Source organism: Oncorhynchus keta, chromosome 18, assembly GCF_023373465.1.
Source record: "Oncorhynchus keta strain PuntledgeMale-10-30-2019 chromosome 18, Oket_V2, whole genome shotgun sequence".
NCBI classification, from domain to species: domain Eukaryota; kingdom Metazoa; phylum Chordata; class Actinopteri; order Salmoniformes; family Salmonidae; genus Oncorhynchus; species Oncorhynchus keta.
Genome location: NC_068438.1, coordinates 9,396,824 through 9,419,702, shown reverse-complemented (window position 1 = coordinate 9,419,702; position 22,879 = coordinate 9,396,824). Strand labels below are relative to the sequence as shown.

The following is a 22,879-nucleotide window of genomic DNA, read 5'->3' as shown; positions in this document are numbered from 1 at the left end:
ACATCACTATCTATAAAAGTATGGTGTTAGAAGGATTAAGCCTTCCATTTAATCAATGTGGACTGCAGAAACAATGACGAACAATAGGAAGACCATGGAGGAGGAGTCAGGGTTAAAAAGAGGAGGGGGGGGGTTACTTTTCAATGCCTGTGCCATGATGCATGCCTCGGTCAGCCTCCAAATATTTCTCACAAGACATCCATTCAGACGAATTACAACAGAGTGGAGGCGATAGGGAAGGGTGAATTTATCTGGGCTAACAGTCATTGTCAACTGAAGTAGCCTAGGCACTGGAATGAAAGAGTGCTCAAAATCGTATCCATCTTAAGAGAGAGCAAGGCAGTGCAAAGATAGGTTTTTTCATCTGGCCGATTTGAGGCATCCATTAGCATTTAGACCGAAAATGTTTGGGTTTTGATGTGCGCAGTCCTCCACTCTCTTTTTGGGTCCATTTAGGTAATGGCACTTTCCACGGTACATTAATCTGTGTAATTAGGTTTGAGCCACACTCTCCTCTGAAACAGATCGTGACGGGCCAGGGTACCTCTTTTTTTTGTAGTTTCTGCCCTGGAGGACAATATGTGGAATGCTTTATTCTTTTTTATCATCTGAATTCAGTGCTCATCGAGAGCAGGGAGGAAGCAATGGAGTACATGACTGTTTGACAATGTTGACTGATGGACCCGCTGATGTACCGTGATTCACTGATGAGGCAAATATGGAACACACCTCTGGTTATCTATCCAAATGAGGGAGGTGGTTTGCTTCCTCTGAGTTGTCAGACCATCCCAATCAACCTTCCCATAACCAGACAAACCAATGATTGGTTAAACCATAGACTATAATCCCATACCTCAACCAACGGCCACTTCAGAGTTCATCCGCACCAAAATGGATGCCATGACTGTGTCTTCACACGTCCATCCACCACCACCACCTGTAGGTGTCTTATGGGCACGTCTCCCCTCATCGGTGTTCACAATGCATTTAGATACTTCATCTGGATGTCCAGGGAACGGTCCACACACACACAGCACAGAAAGCTGACCTTTCTAGATGTGCCGACTGGTTGTGTCGCTCACAGCGGAGGCCACGTTGACGCCACTGCTCATGCATGGGAGACTTTGGCGTTGCAGCTGTCATAGCCACCCAATACTACAACAATCCTGTCCTGAAGTGATGCCTTCCCAGGGATTTCCCTATAATCTCTTTATGTGTGCACAACCTGTCAATCTCAATCATGGCTGTTGTTGTGCCAGCCTCCCGCTGAGGGTTGGATGGGAGGGGTGTGATGTGGGGCCCTGGCCAATGGTGATCCATTCTGTCGATTAGCTGCATGCTATCTCCCCCCACCAGTGCTAGGCTGAGGGCAGAGATACGATGGGGACCAACCATGGATTTAGCCATTGTGACATAGGGTAGGGGACCTGTCACAGAATACCTATGGAACAACAGAGCTACACAACTGTGAAACACCATTTTGTTAGTCAATCCCCAACCCTAGTGGATGTGAAAAACCTATTTCCACGGGTGGGGAACATGTAAACCCTGTGCCCTAAATCTCAGGAGGTCAACATGTGTGTATTCCTCCAACACTTGACATTTTCATTAGCTTAGTTGTAACCAGTAGTGTAAAGTACTTAAATAAAAATACTTTAAAGTATTTTTTGGGGGGTATCTATACTTTCCTATTTGTATTTGACAACTTACTTCACTACATTCCTAAAGAAAATGTACTTTTTACTCCATACATTTTCCCTGACACCCAAAACTACATTACATTTTTATTTGATTTATTTTTTTAACCTTTATTTAACTAGGCAAGTCAGTTAAGAACAAATTCTTATTTTCAATGATGGTCTAGGAACAGTGGAAGGAACTGCCTGTTCAGGGGCAGAATGACATATTTGTACCTTGTCAGCTCGGGGGTTTGAACTTGCAACCTTCCGGTTACTAGTCCAACGCTCTAACCACTAGGATACCCTGCCGCCATTCTGTCTCTGCTTTGCAATTCACACACTTACCAAAAGAAAATCCCTGGTCATCCATACTGCCTCCGATCCGGTGGACTCACTAAACACAAATGCTTCGTTTGTAAATTATGTCTGAGTGTTGGAGTGTGACCCTGGCTGTCCATAAATTAAGAAAATTGTGCCATCTGGTTTGCTTAAAGGAATTTTAAATGTATACTTTTGATACTTAAGAATTTGTTCTTAACTGACTTGCCTAGTAAAATAAATAAATAAATACTTAAGTATATATAAAACCACATACTTTTAGACTTACTCAAGTAGTTTTACTGGATGACTTTCACTTGAGTCATTTTCTATTAAGGCATCTTTACTTTTACTCAAGTATGACAATTGAGTACTTTTTCCCCACCATTGTGTGTAGTGCAGAAAGCAGTATCCTGACAACTAGCCAAGTGAGCCAGCATGACAACACTCCCTCCCCTCCATATTGTTTTTTACATGTAGACGTACTCTGACAAATATGCAAATATTAAATATGTGATATGAGAAAGTTGATACTTTTATAGCTGACAATTTAAATCAGACAAAATTCAAGGCAAAGTATGGAGTAAAGGAAAGGATTTAGAACTCAGGAAGCCCAATGGCTTGTGCAGTTTGTGTTGTGATTCAATCAACTTGTTTTTCTTATTTACAGTGCTAACAATGCCTCCTTGTTAGAGCTCTGTTGGAATTTTGGCCAGCTTATTCACAAGAGCAGCTTCACAATAACATACATTTTTTTGCTTCTCTTAAGTTGAGGTAAGATACTGTATAACCTGTGATATATAGTGGGAACACTTCAGGCAAGGCTTCTATTGAGCGTAGAGACTTGTAGTACTGTCTCTCTATGCACTTTCTTTCTGCAAGGTCAGTTGCTCCTTCTGGAGTCCAAACTTCAATAGTTAGCCTGATCATAGCAGTCCTTCTCAGGAGCTGTCTCAAAACTCAGTTGGCGATGGTAACTAACGTGAGTCATGCTAGCTCATATATATATATATATATATATTTACACATACATTATATACAAACACACTTATACATACATTTATTTTATAGGCTCTGAAATATACTGCTGGTGCTTTTGCAGGAATATAGCAAAACAAATCATTTTGCTGCAGAGAACCATATCCACAGAAAAAAAAAAAAGTTCCTTTCATCTCAGCTTTTACTAGATTGGCCTAAAAACATTGGCCAGTACTGTACAGTTAGAGAAGGATTCAGGGACAAATCCAGGGGTATAAAGCAGACATTCTTCACACTGGCTTTTACAGTACGCACACTTGCTGTGCAAACGGTACATCAGTGTCAGTGCCTTAGAAGTCAGCTGGACAGGTCTGTTTACTCAGACATCCGTTTCTCCACTGGGCCCGCAATGCTTGTCCTTCAAGGGATAATAGCAGCATTTACTTGTTCCGTTTTTACAGTCATATGGCCGGTGGCACCAGATCCCCGGCAGTATATCTCGGTCCAGAGTCCAATCTAGCGTACCATGCCCTTCCATCTTTACACAGGTCCTAAATTATGTTGTAACAGTTGTGCCAAACACACAAACCAGCAATTTGCTCTCTATAATCGACTCCCCCTCTATGAGTCATTGGGAAAACAGGACAAAACAACCAAAAAGCATAGATTGAAAACATCATAAATTTGCCTCATTAGCATGGGTGAACTGAGTGGCCCTGTTAATCAAGACCGTCTCCTCTTCAGCCACACAATCCTGATTCCCTCACCCTATGCATCAGAATTCACTTTCACTGGCCAGCCATGGACAGGTCATCTGCGAATTCTTCCGATATTCTCTCATTTGCGTACTAATTGAATTTATAACATTCTTGGGTGCATTTTTTGCATGCACCAGCACAAAACCCCCTTTCAGTTCACCCACTAGCCCAGATACTTGCAGGCCGTCGCACTATGGCAAAAATCAGAATCACACGACATACCATTCCACACACATTCCACAGTAGAAGAAAAATAGATCTATACTCCTCTGTTCACACTGTTCTTTAATTTCATGACGCATGTACAGATCTTGAACTCCACATATATAAAAAAAACAAAACAAAAACAGGAAACCTTTACTGTATAAAGGGGAAGTTTAAAAATCATCCATGAAAATGCAAGAAGCTGAGGAATCTGATTTGAAGAAATCTGATTAGTTATACTTCGCTACATGTCCACGCTGATACACACTGGATGGACAAGAATCAAAACTGTGCAAATACTCCCCCACAAACAAACAAACACACACACACACACACACACGCATAAGGAAGACATATTCTAACATCTTCAGATGAGCTGCATGTACCTCACATAATATTATGGAGTTTTGATCCATTCACTTCTTAAGACTGACATTACATTTGTGACATACGGATGAGATCCAGGATTGCATCCACTATGTCAAAAATATAGCCATTGACCATAAACCATTACATAACACATACAGTATGTTTAGAGGCTTACACGGTCTTCACTGGCCTCAGATGAGTTGGCTTTTGCCTGATCGTTTTCCAGCTGGACCCAGTTGGCGTCGCAGCAGATGTAAAAGAAATTCATTGAGTATATACTAACGACCCACGCACATGCAAACAAGGTCTCACCCACAGCGGCAGCACAAAAGGAGTGCTAATTTTTCCTAAGTGCATTAACCAGGTCACCTATCCCATTGACCTACAAATGGGTTATGTCTGCAAGTCGCCCTAGTAAAGCCGAACTCGGGCATACAATATTATTCATTTGAGGAAACCCCATGTGAAATGGAGAGCTTGGGACTAACGATAACCTGCAAAAAGATGATTCTGAGATAATTGGCTTCAAAGTTCCAAACCCTCAATGGTTTGAAAGGTGTCAATGTTTGTCTGATATTCTTTTGAATTTAACAAGATTGGGGTGTTGAGTACTATATGGGTAGAGAACATTGAACAGAACAAGGCTTGATCAATAACTCAATTTGGACAAAAATGCAGATCGAACCAATAGTCCCAAACACTTGCAATATAGAGTGCAGAATAAATCGAAAGCTCTCTAGCTTTGACATAATAAATATTGATATACAGATCATTTCAAATGCCCAAAAGAGAATTGCGCAAAGTATTTGCTGTCATTAAGTCGTCCATATAGATTATAGTCACCACATAAATAAGTTACAAATCCATCATGACAGACCAATCAACAAAAGTGCTAGCCTGGCATAGTAAGACATTATGAATGCCATTAGAGAACGTTATAAAATGAGGCCTATTAAGTCATGAGCTACTTCTGCCAGCAGGCTGGTGGAGGGATTCAGATAATAAATACCAAGGCCACATTTTTATTGGGCCTAATAGTTCTTAATTTCTCTCTTTTCTCATACGGCCTCCTTGTTAATGCCTTACTCATGGTTTTGAGATGGAAAGGCTTTCTGGGACTGTCCCCCCTGAATAAGGTGTGTTCAGGGCTCACCATGGATTTAATGTGACCACCTTCTGGGACACTTGTGTCCCTCAGGTTGGCGGGGGCCCGTTGACGTAACTCAGGGCCAGTTGGAAGGTACGAGCAATGGAGTTGGAGCGGTGGCACTCTGGGTCCATGAAGAGTGTTGAGGGCCAGACCAGCAGGGCTAGGAACACAGCCAGCAGGACGACCAGGAACAGAGTCTTTAGTGCCCCCAGGGGCCACGAGCTGCACTGGGTTTGTCTGTCTGGGCACTCACTTGGCCTAGAGAAGGAGGGAAATGGATAGAAGGAGCATGATAGAATTACAAAGTCTCAGCATCGTTGAAGTCAGGGGTTGTTATTGACCTTGGGGACTGGGAGTGTGTGCTGTTTTTAATGTCTATAAATCACATGGAGGAGTGAGATTTGCTATCATCTTCTAATTGGTATTGAGTAGAATATCAAATGTCACGACGGGTACTTGCAGTGTTGTAGTTATGAAAGTTAAGCCTAATTGAGTGCATCTATGTAAAAGTAAAAACTATGATAGTACAGTAATATAAATTGAACCAAAGCATTGAATATTAAAACATATAGGCTACGTTTACACAGGAAGACCAATGCTGATCTTTTGCACAATTATTGGCAAAAGATCTGATTGGTCAAAAGATCAGAATTGGTCTTCCTGTTTAAAGGCAGCCAAAGTTTACACGTGAATACGACTTTACTCACAGTTGCCCACTATGGACCACCTCCCATGAGGCATTGCAGTTCAGCTCTTCCTCTGGAGACTGGCAGATAAACAGGGGAATCAACAGAGAGGGACTCTGTGTGTGTGTGCGCACACACACACACACAGGGGATGCATTCATTTTGGCCTCTGCTCTGTAGGCCTATACAACATTTTACAAGGCAGCTGGCAAAGGTTTTTACTTTTAGTGTGATCTGCATGCATACAACCTGCCATCTTCATAAATAATGTGATACTGTTACCTGTGGGTTTGATTGAAGTTTACAAGTCATCGTATCAGACTGGAGGTCACATGACTGTGAGTTGCAGGCGGCCAAGCACAGCTCCTGGGTGTGTGTCTGAACAGCAATGTCCCCAAGACTGTGGCTTCCCTCAGAGCAACAAGCACACTGACACACAGCAACAGCATTTTGGGTTACAGCACAGGCTAGACTCATTCTACATGCAGTGTTTCTATGCAACAAAGGCCAATTGTAAACGAAGAGAGACGTCGAGATGTGGTCCAATGAGCCCCCCCCCCCCCCATGGGACCAAACCACCAGCGCCTCTATCCACTCACTGGGTTCTGACGACCGCTCGTGGCCTATGGTGTGCCTTTATTCGCTCGTCTGCAATTACAACAGACATAAAAAAAATCCAGTTAACGCTAGAGCGTTCCGCCGTCCCTGTAAAGCTGCCAATTAAGCCACGAGCGCAAAGAAATTACAAGAACCTCTTTGAATTGGAAAAGTTTCCTCTGCAAGGCTTTGCAGTGAAATCAGGCTTTCCATCAGCACAGCAATTCACTTTCTTATGGACGTGTCCCCCTCTGGCGAACAGAATGCTTTAGTCAGGCTGGGCTTCAGACAGCTTAATTAGAAAGTAAAAAGCACCCTCCACAAAAAAAAAAACAGAAGGGAAATGTTCCTGGGCTGTTTCTGTTCTGGTGACACTTAAAACGTGGCCTCTGCTACACCGATATATTTATAAATCTTAATTTTATTGTTTTGTTTACGAGTGAGACGAGGTATAAGATACTCTTTGTAGGCGGTGACACTTCAAAATAGTGGGCAACGAATTTAAAGCTGCATGCAATGGGGCGGCAGCGTAGCCTAGTGGTTAGAGCGTTGGACTAGTAACCGGAAGGTTGCGAGTTCAAGCCCCAGAGCTGACAAGGTACAAATCTGTCGTTCTGCCCCTGAACAGGCAGTTAACCCACTGTTCCCAGGCCGTCATTGAAAATAAGAATATGTTCTTAACTGACTTGCCTGGTTAAATAAAGGTAAAAAATAAAAATAAAAAAAATAAATAAATAAAAAAAAAATAAAAAAATAAAAATGACACAAAACACAAAAGTGTGGATGAGTCTATGGATATTCACTTTGTTCGTGATGCCACTGAATTCTCCATGCATTTTTGCAAATATTGAAAAGGAAAGTTGATTCTTAGAGTTCGTCACAGTATAATTTGTATTTATTTTTTTATTTAAAAAAGTGAGCCTTTTCCACAAAGCAGGTCTGCATAGAACTAAACACCTTTGTGTGTATGTCTCACTATTACATGCCCCTCTCTGGACCAATGCTAGTAAAGAGGCACATAAGCAGAATCTAATCAGTGTGGAAGGTCAGGAGTCTTGGAGGCTCCAAGGCACATCTTCTCAGCCGTTCCAGAAAGCTACACACACAAAGATTCTCATGTGATGCAGTACGCCGCTCAATGAAGGCTACTGTTGCTAGTAGCTCATTCCTCCAACTTTCCTCGTTTGACTGCAGAGGCTATAATTTTTTTGGGTGTGGGCAAAGTCAATGTCCTCAAAGGATCAGAGGGTTTCTGTCTAAGTCATTATTTCCACCAATTAACTGAGACGACAATGAATTCTAATTTGGAGGAGATATGGGTCAGAGGGGACACTAGATCAGTCTTAAAAAGGCAGAGGAGTTTTACTGGGTTTAAGGCATACCTTCCCAGTACTGTCGGTCTGGACAGCCTTGGAGTAGGCTCTGTGCTGTTGGACCGAAAGGACCCTAGAGGGGACGGTGTGGCCACGCGTCTGTCCCAGCCAAGCGCTGATGCGAGCAGGGTCAAAGGTCACAGGCTCCGGGGAGGGTCCGTCGGGCGTGGAGGTCGTCCAGCGGCCAGAGAGTAGAGGTCTGTCATCTCTGACACTCTGGGTTGTGGGAGGTGAGAACACCTCTGGACCTGCATACTCAAACCTCCTCTCCAGACTCTGGAAACACCAGCCACAAGTGAGGATAGTGTAATTTTACCTGGAATGAACTAACACATTTCATTGAGGTTTTCTGCTTTAATATGCAAAATCCTCAGAGGCTTTGATGTCCTACACTAAGTCCTACACTAATGTATCTTCCACTATTAATTCCAATGGGTTTTGGTTTGAGTTCAACAGCAGTGCAACACAATCAGCATTATATTAGTCTCACCAGCAAAACAAAACTTCTCCCTACTGACACCGATGATAATGGAAGTATTGGCTTTAGGGTTAACTAGAAACAGAGCACTAAGATTGCTTTCGCTCTAACACACACACACATTTTCCACCTCTCACACACACACACACAATAACTCCTTGTTAATCAAATTGAACAACAACATTGTGCCTCATCATAATTTCAATGGATCATGTGTTTCACCCTGACAGGCGGCTGCACATACTTCAGTATACACCAAATTCCTTTGCCGGTTGAAAATAAGTTTACATTCCTGATATTGCAAAAACATGTTGACCTGCCTCTGAACCTAAGGGAACAGTGGCCGAGCGAAGCGCCAGAATACAGATCAGTAGGAGGAGCTACTCACCATGTCCTCTGCTGCGCTGTTATTTAGATCAGACTGAGAGTCTATGGAGCTGAGGTAACTCCGCCTCTTCACACCATCTCTGGCCAATGGCTTCTCTCGATCTGTTTGAACGACACAAGCACACCTCAAATCTTGTGCCAAGCCTCACCGACGCACATCGAAAACAATGACAGTGTCAATCATTTAAAAATGTTCCAATGGTATGCCAATGTTTGAGGATAGAACACGTGGATTATTCTAGAAGCGTCATTAACTTTTAATTTGAATCCATTGTAAATTGTTTCATTGCCTACCTGTGTGAGAGCTGAAATATGACAAGTCAGCGTCATATTGGGAGACGGGGCCCCCGATGTCGACGGAGGGGTCCCACTCCAGCACCATGTGGTCCAGGTTGGGGGGGTTACGCTGGTCTGGGGCGCTGCTCTTCTCAAACACACCATCCTGCTCCAACAGGATCTCAGATGGACAGCCGGAGTCAGAGGCTTGAGTCAGTACCCAGTCATCCTCATACACCTGACATAGGGAGGAGGGAGCAAAGGGGGAGTTATAAGTGGAAGGTAATAACGATGCTATAAAAACACACTAATGGTAGAGTTGTTCTCGGTGTTTGGCCTGCAACAGCTGATCAGAGCCAAGAGAGAAATTGACATTTCACAACCCAAAAACCACCTCGCTTTTCTTCACTAGCTTCCTGTAAATCATATATGCCTTTCAGAACAGAGGACAGAAGCTTAGAAGAGCAGGGTCTTAGAGTGGCAGGTGCAGTTAAAGATACAGGTTAAGCAGACCATACCAGTCTCATGCTGAGCAGGCGTGTGTGCAGACGGCCCACTCCCTCAAATACTTGGGCACAGTAGAGCAGCAGCTCCTGCAGCCCCGCCTCGATGTCTTGGGCATCCTCTGGCTCGCTCCTCTGGATTAGCGCCTCACCCCACTCCAGGAGACAGTTCAGGCGCCCCGCATTCTCCCCCACTGCCTCCTGGAAGGTCTGAGGCCACACACACACACAGCAGTCAAATCAGAGAGGAGACATTTACCAGGGGAAAAGCCTGGTACTGGAATCTGGTTGCAGCAAGTCAGGGACAGTTCATGGGAATTACAGATAAATTACCAAGTAAAGCAGACGCAAAATTATGTTAGGATCAAGTGAGGACCGTTGATTACGTGGTCAGATTACTTAGCTGGTCAGTCCTGTCCAGTACAGTCTCAGGCCATGTCCTTTACCTGCAGCTCCCGCATCTTGTCACAGGTGTCCCTTCCAGAGAAGTGTTCCACCTCGGTCAGCCTAAGGTCCATGTCAGCAAGCCACACAGCCATCTCCTCCCTCTGGCCCTCAAACTCCTCCCGCTGGGACACACGGTGCTGGGGGAGGTGCAGGAGAAGACAGGGTAGGAAAGAGAGCATGTGAAGCGGGAGGGAATTGGATGTAGCGCAAAAAATAAATGTCCCCTATATACACTGCCTTAGACATCTTGTGCCTTCTACCTTAAGTCTGCGGCAGACACTCTCAACGGTTCCGTGTAGGCGGTCCCAGCGCTGACCACAGTCCTTGGCCATTCCAAGCAGGCGTGACCGCATGGCCCCATCAAAGAGCCTGGTCAGGGTCCTGTTCCTAAGGGTCAGACTGTCCAGCTGCACTAACCGGGCCCCAGCCTGGGTCCTCAGGCTCTGGGAGGGGAGAGCACAACAACTGGGGGTTTAGATAGAGACTTGTTGTTCTGTCTGCTCTATTATACAGGTGAACAAAACAGTGCCGTAATAACACCACCAACAAGGGGCTTTAGATGGCCATTAGACAGCCTGATCTGGTCTCTTTTACCTCAAATTTCTTGAGCTCCTCCTTGGCAGTGACAAAGAGCACATTGGCAGATCTCGGGGAGTCGGCAGACTTCTCAGCCAATTGGAGCCAGTCGCCGAGAGAGGAGCACTCCTTCATGAACTCATGCCATAGCACCCATTTTCTTTCCAGCCTTTGTGAGATAAAAACAAAGGCCAGACTGGTAAACAGAAAAGCACATTGATTAGGGTAGTATGGTTCACTGCTAGGAGAGACTGCAGAATCGCCCCGTTGATCAATATAATCTACTATCCATTAATTAACTGTCCACGTTAATTAGGTCTTAAAGTCAGCAAATACACATGAGAAAACCCCATAGGGGAAGAGAAAACAAATGTGTTGAGGAGTTGAGAAAGGGGACTTTTCTGATACCCACTTACTGGACACATCCATCCAGAGACAGGCTTCCATCTTGGATCAAGCAGCTTCCCAGTGGCAGACAGTCTTGGGGCTCCTCACTGATATCTAAAAGAGGAAGGAAGTGGGACTCAGAAAGTAGGGGCTCAGTGTGCTCTAGGATCAGGTCCAATCCCAAGGGGTTGTTCACAGACTGGGTAGCGACTCGACGTTCATCCTCCTCCGACATTATGTCACTTCCAATGCTGCAGGGACAATGGTGTCCATGACTACCGGCTGGGAGTTGCACCTCCACAGGCATCTTGGGCTCCACCTGTCACCTGGGCAGCTCCACCTGTTTGGGGTGGGAAATTGTCGCTGCATTACAACACTCCGAAATGAGGGAACAATCACAACGCATATACCCAATGCAATTAATTTGAAAGCATTTTTCACACGAACGTGTAACAATGTCTATAGTATGTTATCAGATGGAACCTACATGCTTTCAATGCACTCCGTAAAAAGGTGCGACCTTTCAAGAAACTATAAATCAAGGGTTGGATGTCTTGGAGCACTGTGTTGGGTGAGCACCTGAGTTAACCCATCCGGGTTATTCATAGAAGTAATTACAAACAGAGTTCTGAATGACTGCCCAGGAATTGAGAGACAGCGCAGATGGTGCGTAGCTGAATGCCTCTCCCAAAGTGTGGCAACTACCCGAACGGTCAAAAGGTAATTTTCTGGGCCATCTAATCGTTTTGTAGTAGCAATCCCTCTTATGAATTATGACTCAGCAGTCCCACACTTCAGACCATTCGGGAAAAAAAGGGTTAGGAGCTGAAAACAGAGGACGTTTTCACATTACAGACTGTTGGATAGGAAATTATAACAGTAAAGAGTAATCTTTCAGTCCCGTCGATGTTGACATTAACCATTTCTGCCTGCCTTTAGAAAATCATACAACAAAAGCTGAGGGTGTGTAATTAAACCAGTCTGAACCATGCACTTGTCTGGTCAGTGCATAGGAGATGTTGTACCCACTGTGACCATTAAAACCTACCCAAAAACCGTGGATGGACGGCGGCATTCACGCAAAACTGAAAGCGCGAGCCAACGCATTTAACCATGGAAATGTGACTGGGATTATGGCAGAATACAAACAGTGTAGTTATTCTCTCCGCAAGGCAATCAAACAAGTGAAATGTCAGCAGAAAAAGTGGAGTCGCAATTCAACGGCTCAAACACGAGACGTATGTGGCAGGGTTTACAAACAATCACGGACTACAAAAAGAAAGCCATTCACGTCACGGACACCGACGTCTTGCTTACAGAAAAACTAAACACCTTTGCCAGCTTTGAGGAAAATACAGTGCCACCGACGTGGCCCGCTACCAAGGACTCTGGTCTTTCCTCTGTGGCCGTAAGACATTTAAGCGTGTTAAGCCTCGCAAGGCTGCCGGCGCAGACCAGCTGGCTGGTGTGCTGACGGACATGCTTCAATTTGGCCGCCACTGTTCCGCAACCCAAAAAGGCAAGAGAACTAAACGACTATCGCCCCGTATCATGCACTTCTGTCATCATGAAGTGCTGAGTCTAGTTAAGGATCAGATCACCTCTACCTTAGCTGACACCCGAGACCCGCTTCAATTAGAATACCACCAAAATAGATCCAGACGATGCAATCGCCATCGCACTGCACACTCCTCTACCCCATCTGGACAAGAGGAATACCTATGTAAGAATGCTGTTCATTGACTATAGCTCAGAATTTAACACAATAGTAACCTCCAAGCTCATCATTAAGCTAGAGGCCCTGGTTCTCAACCCTGCCCTGTGCAATTGGGTCTTGGACTTCCTGACAGGCCGCCCCAAGTGGTGAATGTAGGAAACACATCCATTTCACTGATCCTTAACACTGGGGCCCCACAAGGGTGCGTGCTCAGCCCGTTCCTGTACTCCCTGTTCACCCATGACAGCGTGGCCATACACGCCTCCAACTCAAACATCAAGTTTGCAGACGACTACAGTTGTAGGCCTGATTACCAACAACGAGAGCCTACACGGAGGTGGTGAGGGCACTGAGTATACAGTCTGCAAACCAATGTTTTGTTGCGATTGAGAGGTTGGAGATGATCGTGGACCTCATGAAACAGCAGAGGGAGCACCCACCTATCCACATCGACAGGACAGCAGTGGAGAAGGTGGAGAGTTAAGTTCCTCGGCGTACATATCCCGGACAAACTGAAATGGTCCACCCACAGACAGTGTGGTGAAGAAGGCGCAACAGCGCCTCTTCAACCTCAGGAGGCTGAAAAAATGTTGCTTGTCACCTAAAACTTTTACAGATGCACAATTGAGAGCATCCTGTCAGGCTGCATCACTGCCTGGTACAGCAACTGCACCACCCACAACCGCAAGGCTGTTCAGAGGGTGGTGCGGTCTACACAACACATCATAGGGGGCAACCTCCCTGCCCTCCAGGACACCTACAACACCCGATGTCACAGGTAGGCCAAAAAGATCAAAGACAACAACCACCCGAGCCACTGCCTGTTCACCCCGCTACCATCCAGAAGTTGAGGCAGAGTACAGATGCATCAAAGCTGGGACCGAGAGCCTGAAAAACAGCTTTTATCTCAAGGCCATCAGACTGTTAAGCACCCATCACTAACACAGAAAGGCTGCTGCCAACAGACTTGAAATCATTGGCCACTTTAATAAATGGATCACTAGTCATTTTAATAATGTTTACATATCTTGCATTACTCATCTCATATGTATATACACTGAATTTTAGATAATCTTGCCTATCCTTTACTTAAATGTGTGTGTATTAGGTAGTTGTGTGATTGTTAGATTACATGTTAGATATAGCTGCACTGTCGGAACTAGAAGCACAAGCATTTCACTACACTCGCAATAACATCTACATGTGACCAATAACATTGGATTAGATTCATGCAGGCCGGTCAGTTTTATCCTGGTTGTAGGCCCGGTCTGTTTTATCCTGGTCTTGTCTGTCATTTTACAGTATAGTAATGTATAATAGTTTCGCTTTCCTTCTTTCTCTCGCTTTTATTCAGTGATTGATGGCACATTGGGCAGCAGCCTGTGAGATAACGTTTCAGTGGGCACAGGTTTCTGAGGCTGTCAGATCTTTGATCGTGAATTATAAACAGAAAAGATAGTCTTTTTGCCAAACGTTTATCCAAATAACATTTAGAGCAGTGATATTCAAAGTCGGGGTCGTGACCCCTAGTAGCATCACGGGGGAACTTCAGTGGCGTTACCAAAAACCAAACCTTACGAGTACAGATCATTGTATGGGAAAAAATGTTTGAGAAAGATAAATGTATTTATTAGTTTTTCATTTTGATGTATTGAATGGATGGTTATGTTGATGTAAATTTGTCATTCAATTTTGGGTGGGGTCGCAAATAATTATTGGGAGAAAAATATGGGGTCCCTGCGAAAAACAACATTTGAATATCACAGATTAAAAAAACATTTTTTTTGCATTCATTAGCTACAGAGGATACTTTTTGATGCAGTCTTCTCATTGTCATTCATAACTAATTTCCATGCTTCAGGGCGGAAGGCATGTTGCCATGTGAAAGGAATGACAGCTCCTTCCAGGGGAAGTAGAACAGTGTGGAGGATGTTTCCAACACACATCACTGGCAATCTGCAATCCCACTTGTGAGAGTCCATCGACCCAACTGTCTAAACTTCGTATTCCTTTCAGATCCTCTTGAGGAACAGTCAGGATTGCAGAAGTTCTTTAGTCAGTGCAGAGATTTCACTATCAACTTTGAACTCTTGGCAAACTTCTTACGTGGTTCTCAGTTTGTTCATTTGTGTGGCACAAAGGACGTGAGAAACTCTCCATTTGAGCCAACCTCTCAGACAGTGACATGCCCACAACTAATGACTATAGGTCACATAGACTGCCAGGAAAAACTTTGTAGGGCAGATGTGAGACCAGGCTGTCGGTGGAGTCTGAACTACTATCATGTGTGATACAGTTATGAACAACATCAATAAAAATGGAAGGGGATGATTATATGACCCAAAAGTAAATATTGCTTATCTTACGGTGACATGAAACAGGGAACACAAGGTTCACATGGTTACCACTGTGTTATGCCAACCCAATCTGCTCACATTACTAGTGCTGTCAATCAAAATGTCCCGTAAACAACTTGATTGAGATGCCCTGGAGACTTAACACTTCACAACAAATCACCACAGGACTGTTCTTTTCCATGGCAGCCATTTTTTTAATGAAGTTAAATAGAATTCCAGATTGTGGAAGTAGCCTGTAGGCTCTTTAAGAATTCCATCAGCCTTGGAGGCCGATAAACCACTTCTTCACACTTGTGTCCGGAAGAGTTAAGTGGGCACCACTGTTTCCCTGGTATAAAAAAAATGCCAAATAGATTTCCCCCGGTCCCTTACCTGATGAATACGCCATGGAAGGTTGGCTACTCTGGTACCAGGGGCTTAATTGTTATCGTCGGCAAGTCTAATGTCACACTTGATAATCCGGCACAGCAGACTGCTGCCGCACCGACTGGCCTGAGGTTGACCTCTGCCCTTAGACTAATCATCCAGAGTGAGACTGGGAATAACACTACCAATCAGACAGATTTCTCAATGGTCATCTTCTCTTCATATTCAGATAGTAGAGAACGCAGGGCTCTCAAAATGGCTGCCAGCCATTGGTTAAATATGAATATGAAAACCATGAAACGTCCTTTTCTTTTTACTCGAGAGAGCAGCGTCAGTCAGGCGCATCTGAACATTCATACCCTTGTGGCTGACTGCTCCATTGAAAGAGGGCAAAGGAGTCACTGGATTGGGCCTCGAGGCGATGGGAGTTGAAAGCAGTTTTATTACTTTCGTACCTGTTAGAGGAGCTCAGTCCATTCTGGAGTATAATGGAACATGCAGATGTCACAGCTTCTGAAGGGCACTCGTAATTTCTGCAGGCAGTGAGGGAGAGAGGGCTGGGCGGCAACGAGGCTCCAGATCTATGGTGAGAGGTTAATCAATTCTCCAGTGTTGAGTAGTGTGTTTGTGTGTGGGGGTTAGGGTTGCAGTATATGATGGAAGCTGACAGCCAGTAGTTGAGTAACATGTAATTCCATGGGGACTCAGAAGCTCAGGTTTCTACACATACATGCCTGTATCATTTACGCCCTCCATAAAAAAAAGAAAGTGTCATGTTAGGTTTCAGTCCCCATCTAGACAGCACAAAGGGCAGGGGGCTTCTCTGTCTGCAGGTGATGATACAGCCTCAATAGGCTACCTCTCAATGACATTACATTTACTCTGTTAAAACCTTCCTCTTTACAGTATGGCAAAGGCCATCCGTGTATATAGTACAGTCCCAAGACACTGGATGTTAAGCCACCATTTCTGCACAGATTAGAGTATCTACCTGCCCATGAATAAATTAATAGGGATATGACAAGTAAACTAATGTCAGCTTACGCCCACAATGTGCATGAGTCATATTACTGTCGGGGTAGAGGTGGAGGGGGGGCAAAGCAGGTGCATATTGGTTGTTTTCCATAACAATACCCGCATTTGAATAAGTGAGAGCTGAATGAACCCAAACAGTGAAACTGCTGTCTGCTATGGAAGAAAAAAAAACTATACCTCTCCGGCTCAGACAAAAAGGTGAGCTGCTGACGTCATCAGCCAACGATTGCCCAGACGAGCCCTGCTGCGCGAGAGACGCATGAAAAATAATGACAGCGTCAACACAGCCATTAAAGCATGGTTGGCCGCTGACATTTCCTTGATGGATGCCTCATCAGCTGACACCGGTAGCATCCTAGACCACCTGACGGACAGGCTGGGAGCGAGAAGCAGAACATTACCAGGGAAAAGAGGTTAACCCGCGGAGTCAGTCTTCTATTCAGTCTTTGACAGAGAGTATCAACTGTCATTTGCCTAAACATTGACTCAACCTCCAGGTCACGTACGGCTGGCTACATGTTCTTATTGGGACAGTGTTCGGGGACAATAATTAATTGGCAATTGCATCCCTTTAGCCGTCTGACTTGTGGTGGACACAAAGTTTATAAGCAACTGGGATAGGTCGTTCTTTGTCCGAATGTGTGAAGGCAGATCCTCTCCTCTTCTGATGGGGAAAAAAACAAACAAAAAAAACAGCTATTGGTATGCAGGTCCTATGCCTGGAGAAGAGGCTCAGGGCTGAACAGACCGAGGCACCACACCGCTGCATGAATCACATTTATCTGCCTGGATACTATTAGATGGGCTCTACAGCACCTCCAGTGACCACGTAGTTAGTCTTGCTCAACAAAAATGTACTTTGACTTCAGTACTTTTTAGTCCATGCCAACTAGTTCAGTACTTCAACAACACTCGGAGGGCAAATGCAGTTCAGTCGAAAGGAGTAGGCACAGCAGGCAAAAATAATCAAATAACAAGTACAGAGCCATTGGAAACACAACATACTATTTGTGAAAAGTGACAACTGTGTACATCACCATAGCTGAAATAATGACATCTTAACAAAACACCTTGATCTGTTCTCATCCCAACAGTTAGCATGCCTATCGACATGTTTACAGTGCCCGTCTCTTTTGCAGCATGTCTCCCTTCTGTGCCATACCACAGGCAGAGTGAGGAGGAGCAGCAGTGGGGGACATCCGGTGGGACAGCCAGTGCGTAGCAGAGAAAATGGAGCGCAGCGTCACGTCGTCAACTGCTCCCAACCCATCCCCCTCAAACTCGCTCCCCTCACCCCAATGGCCCAGAGACTGCGGCCATTGTCTCGGTAGCACAAAAGACTCAAAGTGAACAAATGTGCCTTTCTGCTGTCCGGATGGAGTGCGGAAGACAGGCCTGGGACACCTGATCTATCCCTCCATCTGCACAGAGAAAGAGGCAGCCAGGGAGAGAAACTCAGCGTTAGTCACCCCCGAAACTGATCCAAGATCAGAACACATAACACAGTCAGTTGCGGGAGAGGAAAGGAGCAGGTCCAGAGGAGAGATCTGGTGACCCTCAATGGAAACTTTTTCACCCTCCAACTAAGTCTCTGCATTAATTGGAGTGAGAACGAGAAAGAAAATGGCAGAGACAAAATGGAGGGCGAAGCAGAATGAGAAAGGAGAGAAACAGCAATTGAAAGACAGAGGGACAGATAGGAGAAAGGATGATAGAGTGAGTTGTGTACTGTAGTACCGAGACTGTAGTATTCAGCCCGAAGTGACTGAAAGACAAATATTAGTATGTACCACTACGGCACTCTATTCAGCCCTCAGTGACTGAAAGACAAATATTAGTTTGGAACTACTGCACTCTAATAAAAAAATAAAAAAAGTGGTTAAACATCAAATAGACTACAAAAGCTCTCATATATTTCATAGGCTGCTAGAATTACTGAGCCTTCCCTACTAATATTTACTAAAAAGGTGCGTTTGGAAGCTATGCTACGTTGGTTAAACCCGACCCCATGTTGCCAACAGCAATACCTCAGTATTTAGATTTCAAGTCTCTGTATAAAAATGCCTAAAGTATGTGATGAGTACAAGACAACAAAGACAGAAAACAGAGAAATTACGTGAACACAATGGAACAAGAGGCCTGGCCGGGAACAGGAAGAGATTGTGTGGTCAAGTACACTTTAGGTTACACAGATTATGTTTGGTGTCAGATAAAATATATTTTAATGAGGGCTGTATCTAATGTTGTGCTTGATCAGGCATGGGAAACTGGTGCTCTGGATATCATAGCTATACTATCGCTAAGAGGAGAGAGAGGGAATAACCCCAGTCACACAAGAGCCCAGGACTGAAGAGAACAATGTTATTATTATTTAATTGGGGGGGGTCATCTTTCTCCAAATGCAGAGCACATTCCTCCGTCATTGACCGGACCTCTCGTGACCATCATGCAGCCACACACAATGCCATATAGGATAAGGGAATGTAACTCAATTCTTATAGGGCTGGAGCACTAAATTAGACTCAGTGGTTCGCAATGTTCCTTGTGTCCTACAATTCATTTATTAGACATCAGGGGAAATTAACAGAATGAAATGTGTTTTGCTAAATAACTAAAAGAGCAAGCTAATGAGTGCAACGGAAATTGACTGGAATGAAAGCCAAAAACAAAAAACCTTTCTGGAAACAATTTAGAGGCCTGCGATAGACGTCTGTAAGAGGGGCATAGACGGACAGATAGAAACTTAATCAAAATGGATGTCTGGATGGAAACCAAAATAAATCACATCACTTTAGAGTCCCTGTTAAACATTACAGTTTTGGTTAAAGGAGAGCAGCAGGTAAATGAAACAGACCCTGAATCCAGTTCAGAGACACGCTACTGCCAGATGCTATTCTTGAGGAGCTGAGCCCCTGAAGAGGGGACATTTTGTGACCACGATTAAGAGATCTGTAACCTTCAATGATGAGAGGGTATCATATCAATACCGAAATGAGAAAGGCCTGCAATTATCCTTCTGATTAATGTCCTTACACCCTTTATCTCTATGTCAGGGATAGTAAATTAAATAGCCATCTAAGATATCCTGACATCTGCTCACAAAATCATGAGTTGGGTTTCACAGACAGCACCGTTGTCAGCTTTCTGGTCCAGGGCCTGGCACTTATCTGAGGGATGTTGCTGACTGATTCAGTAGTTAATTAGCCAACACCAATTTCTTCAGGTCAAGCATTACTCAAAGGAGCAGACTCCTTTTTATCTAATTGCTGGTCACTAATGAAAAAAAATGACTGTCAAAGGGCTGTGAAGATACACGGTCATTCCCTTTAGGCCTATACAAACTTGCTTTATTCACTGGCATTACAAGGTTTAGACATCGGCCCGCAAGCGATGTGCAATTTGTTGTGTAAAAGTACTCTACCTTTTGTTATTTCACCTTTATTTAACCAAGTAGGCCAGTTGAGAACAAGTTCTCATTTTCAACTGCAACCTGGCCAAGATAAAGCAAAGCAGTGCGACACAAATAAGAGTTACACATGGAATAAACAAATGTACAGTCAAGAAGACAATAGAAAAAAAAATCTACATACAGTGTGAGGAAATTAGGTAAGATTATGGAGGTAAGGCAATAACTAGACCATAGTGGTATAATAATTACAATTTAGCAACTAAACACTGGAGTGATAGACCTTGTGAAAAAGAGCACAATTTTCAGTGAAAAGTAGATGGCTGAGGAGTATTTGGTTCCACTAAGAGTTGTAGGTCCAGCAGTAAGGCTATTGATGCCACATCCTCAAAAAAGTAATAACCTCAAGGCATGACAGGGAATTCACTTGTAAAAATGAGTCATGCATACTGTAGTTTCATAGTACAGCAGCCAGACATTAACCGGTTCATGTGAAAACAATTTAAGTGGAAATTACACTTTAGGCCTGTTAGTACTACCTGAGATAAACACCATTCCTGCCTGCTCTTGGAATTTGTAATAACATTGACGAAACTCATATGTTGTTAATGACCCACTTTGTCTCTCGCCAAACAAAACGTGAATGAAATAACATGTTACAATTGTACATTTTAATAGACCTACCCGAACGTTTAAACTATGCTGACGTCAAAAAAAAAAATCACCAATAGCATTGAGACAGTGAAACAAACGGGCAACTTACGATTCTACTTCGTCTGGATTCACAGGTGGAATTCATACAGCTGGGAGGTCTTGACACTTGGAAGCCCCATTTCGCTTGACGCATAAATATGACAAATACCTATTCGAAAATGCGGAGGGACGTTTGTGCACGCTTAAAGAAACAACCATAGGATGTCATTTGTGAAGTTGATCTGCTTTCTCTTGTAGATGTAACCACTATCGAATGAGCACGCCGGCGTTATGAATGTACCAGGTAACTTGACCTGTCACAGGTAGTTTGAAACCACACCCCTCGCGTTCTACTCACCTGCATTAAACTTCCGCCTACCTGCATGTGTCCCAAACAAAAATAGGATCTATCAAAAAATGTTTCCTAATCCATTCTTTCATCACTGAAAAATACAGTGGACAATTCAATTGAAGTTTCTCTTATAGATTTTTTTTTTTTTACTCAAAAGGTTATTTCCGGACTGTGATACGAAAAATATATAATTCAAAGACAGATGTCTGGATCATTTTAAATAAATGCAAACGTTTACATGTATTATACAGGCCATGTGCACAGCTCTTCTAGCCCTTATATGTAATTATTCAAATGAAGGCACATTGTAGGCCAGTTACATAAGGATGGTATAAAAAGAGGTTGAAGTGGCTTGTATAAGATTTTAATTCTAAATTGCAGTCATTTTATACTCATATGAGTATAACTTCACTGACTTGCCTAGTTAAATAAAGGTTCAATACAAAAATCAGTATATTATAATTTTCACCCCAGTTGTCTTGAACACAGAGAATATCTTGGTAAATCTGTTTGGCTCCACTCAAGTGGAGGACTAGTATAAAGATGTGACTCATAACCCCCATGATTTACAGTAGATCCTGTGGTTTTAGGGGACAGTGAAATAAGATAGAATTTATACAGATTCAGGGTGCATTGTAATTGTATTTGTGACATTAGAGAAGGCACAGCTGATTAACTCACACTGTACTAATAGGTAGCCCCCCCAAGGAGTCCCTTTGTTGTTGATTACAGTGAAACAAAGGAGGGGCATCAGCAAGGCAAACATTCCCCTCACTGTAGTCACATATACAGGCTACAAAGCCTCAGTGTGGGGCATGAACCCAGCATGCCAGAGAGAGCGATTGTAATGTCTTTACTCTTTTGAAACTTCAGCGAGTGTAATGTTTACTGTTAATTGTCATTGTTTATTTCACTTTAGTATATTATCTACCTCACTTGCTTTGGCAATGTTAACATGTTTCCCATGCCAATAAAGCCCCTTGAATTGAATTGAGAGATAGACAGATTCAGGCTTTTACATTGATGGCTTCACTCTCTCAGCTCATGTCTTAGAGGAGGGCTCAGTCAGACGGTTTTCGTTGGTGCTTCAGCAGAAACAGGGGGAGTGAGTGAGAGAGATAGAGATTATATGCTTACCGCGTTCCCACTCTCCAACCGAAGCTAACGCCAAATCTCTTTTTAACAAGGGGAGAGGGGAGATGGGGGAGGGGCAAGGCATGCGAGATAACTCACTGAGCACGTCTGAATGGGTTACCCAATCGGCTAATTATGACAAAAAACACTGTAAATATACATCAGAGTGGTTTTACTCTCCATGCTCTCTCTCTCTCTGTTTTAATTATGCTATGGAGTGGGAAGGGGGTTTATCAATTGGCCTTTCCGGAGAAACAAAAGAGAAGAGCCACTGGTGAGGAGGCCACAGGCTTCCTTTGGACAGAGTGCAGGGAGGAAGTTCATCATCAGAGCTCCACAGAGAGAATGAGATGGCATCTCAGTAGTCAATACAGAAGACGATGACAGCCCTCACTGGACGGTGTGCGTGAACTCTTTTTTTCCCTACCTGATTTGAGACACAAGGAAGAAACCTAGTTTGAATGGTCTTCTGTGGCCAACTTAATTCATTCCATTGAGATGTGTAATTTACAGTTAGTCCTATAAAGTGGACACTATTATATTATTATTATTATTATATTATTAAAGTGGACACGGTTGTGAGCAAGGTAGGCAGTCAATGGCAGAGTAGGTGGGATAGTCGTTTAGCGAGGCATGCCGAGGGCAGAGGTCTG

At 43.8% G+C, this 22,879-nt stretch overlaps 1 protein-coding gene across 3 annotated transcripts; it reads right to left on the bottom strand.

Annotated features, from left to right (window-relative positions):
• Positions 1-4,003: 4,003 nt before the first annotated feature.
• Positions 4,004-21,080, bottom strand: LOC118397196 (nesprin-1-like). Of its 3 annotated transcripts, XM_035791721.2 has the most exons (13): positions 20,811-21,080; positions 16,062-16,187; positions 11,196-11,506; positions 10,798-10,948; positions 10,464-10,646; positions 10,203-10,340; positions 9,772-9,966; positions 9,272-9,491; positions 8,979-9,079; positions 8,122-8,388; positions 6,425-6,571; positions 6,164-6,222; positions 4,004-5,714 (listed from the first exon to the last, which is right to left on the bottom strand). In XM_035791721.2, exons 3-13 carry the CDS (start codon positions 11,471-11,473, stop codon positions 5,501-5,503), a joined length of 1,953 nt encoding a protein of 650 aa, XP_035647614.2. In that variant the 5' UTR covers positions 11,474-11,506; positions 16,062-16,187; positions 20,811-21,080; the 3' UTR covers positions 4,004-5,500. The 3 variants fall into 3 exon arrangements, with proteins under 3 accessions (XP_035647614.2, XP_035647613.2, XP_052323313.1); XM_035791720.2 differs by lacking the exon at positions 16,062-16,187 and having other exon boundaries at positions 20,811-21,079; XM_052467353.1 differs by lacking the exon at positions 16,062-16,187 and having other exon boundaries at positions 5,516-5,735; positions 6,165-6,222.
• Positions 21,081-22,879: the final 1,799 nt, after the last annotated feature.

What these genes read in the sequence shown, in the direction of transcription:
- LOC118397196 (XM_035791721.2), bottom strand. Translation starts at nt 11,473, where the DNA reads ATGCCTGTGGAGGTGCAACTCCCAGCCGGTAGTCATGGACACCATTGT. An exon ending in ACAGCGCAGCAGAGGACATG is followed by an intron (nt 8,389 to 8,978) that starts GTGAGTAGCTCC and finishes TGGTGTTTCCAG; the next exon opens with AGTCTGGAGAGGAGGTTTGA. An exon ending in GTGGTCCATAGTGGGCAACT is followed by an intron (nt 5,715 to 6,163) that starts GTGAGTAAAGTC and finishes CTCCTTCTCTAG; the next exon opens with GCCAAGTGAGTGCCCAGACA.